This window comes from Mchenga conophoros, linkage group LG8 (assembly GCF_057382185.1).
Source record: "Mchenga conophoros isolate Kocher_MC1m ecotype Shallow Benthic linkage group LG8, M_conophoros_male_GT1.1, whole genome shotgun sequence".
Taxonomy (NCBI): Eukaryota; Metazoa; Chordata; class Actinopteri; order Cichliformes; family Cichlidae; genus Mchenga; species Mchenga conophoros.
The window spans coordinates 17,856,211-17,863,139 of NC_140533.1; the positions used below are offsets into that span (position 1 = coordinate 17,856,211).

At 39.8% G+C, this 6,929-nt stretch overlaps 1 protein-coding gene across 1 annotated transcript; it reads right to left on the reverse strand.

Annotated features, from left to right (window-relative positions):
* Positions 1-33: 33 nt before the first annotated feature.
* becn1 (beclin 1, autophagy related) lies at positions 34-4,917 on the reverse strand. The gene is made up of 12 exons (XM_085284640.1): positions 4,799-4,917; positions 4,404-4,536; positions 4,256-4,320; positions 3,815-3,873; positions 3,625-3,715; positions 3,405-3,541; positions 3,116-3,310; positions 2,882-3,028; positions 2,573-2,722; positions 1,559-1,619; positions 1,323-1,465; positions 34-779 (listed from the first exon to the last, which is right to left on the reverse strand). Exons 2-12 carry the CDS (start codon positions 4,528-4,530, stop codon positions 611-613), a joined length of 1,344 nt encoding a protein of 447 aa, XP_085140766.1. The 5' UTR covers positions 4,531-4,536; positions 4,799-4,917; the 3' UTR covers positions 34-610.
* Positions 4,918-6,929: the final 2,012 nt, after the last annotated feature.

Here is a 6,929-nt window from a genome sequence, read left to right on the forward strand (position 1 = left end):
ATATGCAATCTTAAAAAAAAAAAGCTCCAGATATTTTCTTCCAAACAGTTTTATTAAGTCATTTGGTACAGAGTATGAACACAAGGCTGAAGCATCAGTGCACCTCCAGCAGTTATGTGTATGATAAATCTGGTAATTGCATTCAATGTTAATGAAATACTGACTTGTTGAATACTAAAATCTACTCCAACTATCACACAGCCTTTAAATTTTAATAGGTGAGGGGCAACAGGAAGTGGACAATACATCAAACTCACAAATATTGAAAGCATATCGTGGTATTAACAAAGCAGGCAAGAACTAAATGAAACATCATCCTGCTTAATTTGAGGGGGATATCTACAACTGTATTAATTTTCTTTATTTTTAGTGAACCAACAATTTTAAATCTCCCTGTTGCAGCAAAATAGACTTTAATGGATTTTCTGTAACTTGTTTAAAAAAAAAAAAAAAAAAAAAAAAAGGGCTCGATATCACTCAAAGCTTTTTGCTGTATAGTGCAGACTTAACCATTCTTTTCCTTTGGCTAAAGTATCCAAATATATATTGCATGATATTCCTTCAACAGATGTGAATGTGACTAATCAAATATTGACACTGTCCAGCTGCTTTATCTGTTGTAGAACTGTGAGGTAACCCAAGCCAGTCCCCACTTCAGATTGGTTAACATAAACTTGAGCGCTTTCGTCCACTGCTCCTCAGAGTTAAACTGAGTTTTGATGGAGTAGGAGCCTCCGCTGCCACCCGTATCTTCGATCTTGCCCTTCTCCACATCCATTCTGAGGTATGAGGGAGAAAAAAGTCAAGACTAGTTTCTAAGTTTATAAATATAACACTGAATCTGAACTTAAATCAAAAACCTGGGAAATGTAACATTCCTGAGTCACAAATTTAATATGTTCACAGAGGCTGAAATGCTTATTACACCGGAGTATCCAAAGTTTCCCCGATTTGCTTACATTGAACCAAAGGCCACATGTCTGTATTCACAGTACAGAGTTTAAGTTTATGAAGGATCAGTCTGTTAAAGAATGAATATGATTTGGGATATTCCAACCTTGATGTACTAGCAGGGAACAACTAAAGTGTAGATTTTCACGTTGGTTCCGAGTGTGGGGTCGAAGCTTGCCTAAACTTGCTTATTTGACTAAGATGCTAATAATAAAGGTTCACTTGTGTAGAATAGGGCTGACATTGGACCAGAATTTACATTCAAACTACCGGTACATGTATATTTATAAATTCATTTTAAATGGCCCATAGATGTGCTACACAATGAGCACACAGAAATTTACAATACACACATAATGCTGATATCTGACCTGTAGGGGAGGCAGAAGCCAGTGTCTCCTTTTTCCACCTCCTCTTTGAACTGTTGGACACAGTCCAGGAAGGCCACCATGGCATGATCGAACTTATTGTCCCAGAAGAACCTCAGTCCACCTGAGCAGTACAGTGGGAGCTCCTGAAAACACAATGGTAGACAAAAAATGGCAGAATAAGAACCTGGACAACTGTTTAAATAAGCACAGGAGAGCCGGGTGTAAGAATGAACTACCTTTGACTTGTCTGTCAGTGACTCCAAGTATGAGTGGTTTCCATATGGGACAAGACGATATCTGAGGGGACAAAGAAGAGTTTGAGCTAGTTTATTGCACTTCAGACTAACAGAAGATTAACTGGAAACCGCACTAAATTTTAGTGATTCGAGGCTGGGATTCATTAAGGTTACAGAACTAAGACATTTAGACAGACAATGAGCACAGCAAATTACAAGAAAATTATCATTCCAGGACAAAATAATAGCGAATAATTCAATCTTGTCAACTAAAACATGATTTGCAAACATTATTGAGAGAATGTAAATCTGTAAGAAACCAAGTAAGTGATGTAATAAAGCTATGTAGGCATGTAGATATGGTAAAGAAAACCTGGCGAAGTTCTCGCTGAGCATCAGAATTAGAAAGAAAAGTGATTTAAGAGACTTTAAACGTGATGTGCTTCTTGGTGCCAGACAGCCTAGTCTGACTATTTTAGAAACTGCTGATCTACTGAGATTTTCGTCCCAGATCACCATGTCTATGGTTGGTTTTAAAAAGACAAAATTAAAAATTCATCCCATCTCTCCATCTCTCTCTCTCTCAAGCTGCTGCAGCACTGTCCTTGAGGTGTTTGGTATATCCTTTTCAACGCTCCACTGTTGCTGACTATATCCACAGTTACTGACAGCTGCTTCCATCAGCATAAAGCTCCATGTGAAAACCTCAAATAATCTTAAACATATCAATGAGTTCACTGTACACAAATGGCCTCCACAGTCACCAGAGCGTAATCAAAGATCATCCAAGAAGACTTCCATCATGTAGCCGACAAGCAACAGGAACCATGTGACGCTATCATGTCAATATGGACCAAAATAGCCAATGAATGTTACCAGTACCTTGTTGAATCTATGCCACAAAAAAGAGGGTCCAACATTATACTGACAATCTGTACCTAATAAAGGGGCTGGCGAGTGTGTTTTAAGCTCAACAGCAAATGGTGAAGAAAGCAAGTTAAATTAAGCGTGTACCTCTGAAAGCGCAGCCCCATTTTGTTGGCGAGAGCGTGCAACAGAAGCACCGTCTGTCCCCAGGCTGCGTTGATCTCGTTCCACTCCACCGGGACGCTGGGGAGTCGGCCCAGGCGGAAGTTGTTGATGGTACCAAACTGGCCGCTGTGCCTGGAAAAAGAGGAGAAACGAGTCGGATTCTCAGCCAATAGGCTCGTCTCATAGTCTGTGTTAAAGATTTGAAAGTCAACATTGATTTAAGGACCTAAATTATTTCTTAGCATACACAACAATGTGTTTGCCACCGTGTGTTTGTGTGTGTGTGTGTACCAGATGTGAAATGTAGCATTGAAAACGTTGGTCTTTTTCAGGCGGTCTAGCTGAATCTGGCAGTAGCGCATCTGGTTATCAACACTCTTGAGCTCATCATCCAGCTCTAGCTGCTGCCGTTTAAACTCGCTGTACTCCTTCTGGTATCTTTAGAAAGGGGAAGACAGAGGAGTTAGGTGCTGTATCATTTAAAATACACCCATCACCTGTCTACACCATTGCTAGCTCACTCACTGTAGCTCCTCTGTGTCAAGCTGCTGAGCTTGGATCCTGCTCTGGGCCAGGTCTTGGGCCACAGTAGCCCTCTGCTCCTCCACAGCCTCCAGCTCCTGAACCAGTTTTTCCTCATCCTCTTTGAGCTGCTGTAGCTCTGCCAACAGGGTCTCCTCATCCTCCACCTGCAGGTGCGATAGCAGCTCCAGACACTGCCTAGAAATACATTCACAAACATTTGGAATCAGCACTTTAAGTGGTTCTCAGTACTGGGCAGCTGCTTAGGCTGGATCCTCATTCTTGTGCTCACTTGTAATTCTGGCATTCGTTCTCTGTGATGTTGAGCTGCGTGTCTAGGTGGTCCAGCAGAGTGTCGGTACATTCCTCGCACAGTGGGTGGTCCACATCTGTCTGGCCCGACATGATGTCGAACAGGTCACTGGTTACCTTGGTGGGATATGATCAGAGGCAAAGCTTATTTGGTTTTGTCACACAGATAATACACCGTGAAATCAATGCATGTTTGTCACCTTCAGTCTACGACTGAGGTTTTCCATGGTGCCGCCATCAGATGCATCTCCAATGAGTGTGAAGCTGTTGGCGCTCTCTGTTGACATCATTCTGAGGAAAAGCACGCCATTCAAGATTAAGCAATTCTGTCAGCTTTGTTGGACATGCAAGTAAAAAAAAAAAAAAAAAAGAAAAGAGTTGGGTGCTCACCGTGCAGGAGGGATGTATTTTCTCGAAACTCCATCCTGCTTGTTTTCAACAAATGTTTCCTGTGAAAAGAATCCAAGTCTAAGAGTCAAACAAATTTTTCAACAGCATATTTTCACATAAAACTGAAATAATTATTTGTTTTTCATCTTTGAAAACCAAGAGTGACAGGGCCAGAATAGCACTTAATACAGTTATAACAAACAGCACCACCAGATACATCTGTATCTGTAACTGAGGGAATACAAATGAGACAACACAACACTAAAAGCAATCACACTATTCAGTAGTACATCCTCTACACACAGTAAACAGCAATGAGACTCTCAAGTCCATTTATAAGTTATTCCAGGAGAGACAGAGAGCTAATACAGCCTTTATACACTGCGCAAAAAAAAGGAAAACTTTGAAAACATATCAGTTTCCAGCTCGGCATTAACCTACCTCTGGTGCCGTCTCCACTCCGCTGTTGTCAGACTGTTTGCTGGGGGTCACTGAGACTATTGGAGCTGACGAGGAAGAGGAGGAAAGAGGTCATACATAGGGCGACAAATGGAGCAGGTTCAACATCAAATACGGCGATTAAACATACCAATAAGCTCCTGGATGGTGACCCGATCGAGAACATTGAAGGATGTGTCCAGTTTCAGCGGCTGGGAGCAGCGCTGACACACAAAGCTCACCTGCATGGTGGTGCTCGACGTTTTGGAGCCCTCCATCGCTGGCTAAAAACAAAAAACAAGTTAATAAGTAAAACCACGTTTCATTTTAAATTAACGACTATCTCCTCATGTAGGAACGCTTCGACTAGTGACGAAGGTTAAAAGCAGCGCATAAACACTTGTCTAGTCACCGTTTACTTGCTAGCTAGTTAGCTGTTTGGCTAAACACTTGCTAACAGCAGGTTGGGTATAGCCAAACCATAAGTTTGGCAGGTAGTTTTTGTGTAGCATACAACCAGGGTGTAAAAGCACAAAAGAGACTCACTGTCGTGTGTGATAATTAAACGCTACAGCATTATAATCCTAATGCTGCGTCCTAAAGGGACTCCATCCCGCCTCCACTTCCTTATTGTTGTTTACGGCGGTTTTGACGTCATGTTAAAAGTTAGTCACGTGAGAAAGCAAGAGCCCTTGTGTTACTGTGATTTATCATTAGTAAACGTATTAATATTAAGATATACTTTATCAGTCCCGTTGTTGCCATATTCACATTATTACAGCTGTAATGTTTTATTGTTTATTATTTCGCATTTATTGCTGGACAGAGTAGAATAAATAGATATAGATTGATAAAAATTGATAATAGATAGATGCAGCTTGAGCAATCCCAAGAATACTACACAACAACAGAAAAATGTACACTATACAGTACTATAAGTACAATTTTAACCACAAAGACATACACATAGAGAGAGAGAGAGAGAGAGGAGAGTTGAATATTACTGACTGGATACCAGTGCAGATTTGTTTATCAGTCCCCAATGTGTGTATGTTTGTATTAACATATGTAAGTATATATGTGGTCTAACGGTGGCTGGGAGGAAAGACCTTTACACACCGTGGATGCAGGAGCCTGTCACTGAAAGGTTTACTTCAAAGATAGTTAATAACTAATATAAAATTATATAATTCTCTATAGAATATATCATTCTTATATTGCAGTTTTATTACAGCTCAATCTGATGGTCACAAACTAATATCTGATTAAGACATTTCATTGCCACTGCAAATATTTGATTTGATCACTCCCGGCTACCAAAAAAATGGGATCCTATAAATGCAGACAAAAGGAGACAGACCCCCGCTGTAACCATTTTTTCATCAAGGTTATATAGATACACCAAAGCAAATCTACTTTATTTGCTTTGCGTGCGCATGGTAATTTTATTAACACTGTCAACTGTTATTTAACATAACATGTGCTTTTAGCATTACTAAAAAGTGTACATTTCAATACTGGTAAATAGAAAATACAGCAAATCAGATTATATCACCCAGTGAAAGTAAATGAATGAGGGATAAAAAGCTGCTGCTTTTAGCCACCTGCTGAGAAACACTTCTGCTCAGGTAATTTAACTGATTGTCATCTACCCCTCTTTTACACAACAATATATTATATAGCATTTAAGAGTCTGTTTTTCAAAGCCAAAGCATGCAAGTTACAAACACATTGTTTTTCAATGGAAACGTCTTTTGGCCACAGCACATAATCTGACTCCTGATTCCTCATCCTGTCCCTAGCATTCTCTAATTTTCATCCAACATCTGTCCAGAGCATACCTTGTCCTCTCTAGACTCTCTTTCACCTGCTCCCTGCTCTCAATACAGATCACAATGTCATGTGATCCCCCATCTTGAATCCATCTGTCACTCTTCATCACTGTCTCACTGTCCTCATACATGTCCTGCATCACACATACTTCTCAGCTACTCCCGGCTTCCTCATGCAGTATCATTTTTTATATTCGGCAAACTATCATATGCCTTCTTTAGGTACACAAATCCTCAGCGCAGCTCCTTCTGACCTTTAGGTACTTGTCCATCAATACTCTCAAAATAAACATTGCATCTGTAGTGCTCTTTCTCAACATGAAGCCATGCTGCTGCTCACTGATCGTCAGCTGTCCTCTTAACTTAGCTTCAACAATTCTTTCCCAGAGATTCAGCGTATGGATCATCAGCTACAACTCTGCACAACATTCTTGTTCTTGAAACTCGGGATTAGTACATAACTCCAGGCACTTCCCGTTCTCTTAGATAGCTCCATACTTCTACAGCTATGACATCAGGACAAATGCCTTTCTACTCATCATAAGATAAGATAAGATAAGATAAGATAAGATAAGATAAGATAAGATAAGATAACCTTTATTAGTCCCACACGTGGGAAATTTGTTTTGTCACAGCAGGAAGTGGACAGTGCAAAAGTTATGAGGCAAAAATTAGAATACAATAAGAATAAATACAGTACACAACTGTACAGAATAGAATAAAATAAAATACTATATACAGTAGAATAAAATAAAATAAATATACAATAAGATAAAAATAGAATACAAATACAAATACTATATACAACTGAGTAAAAATACAACGATGACGATCATGCAGCCCTT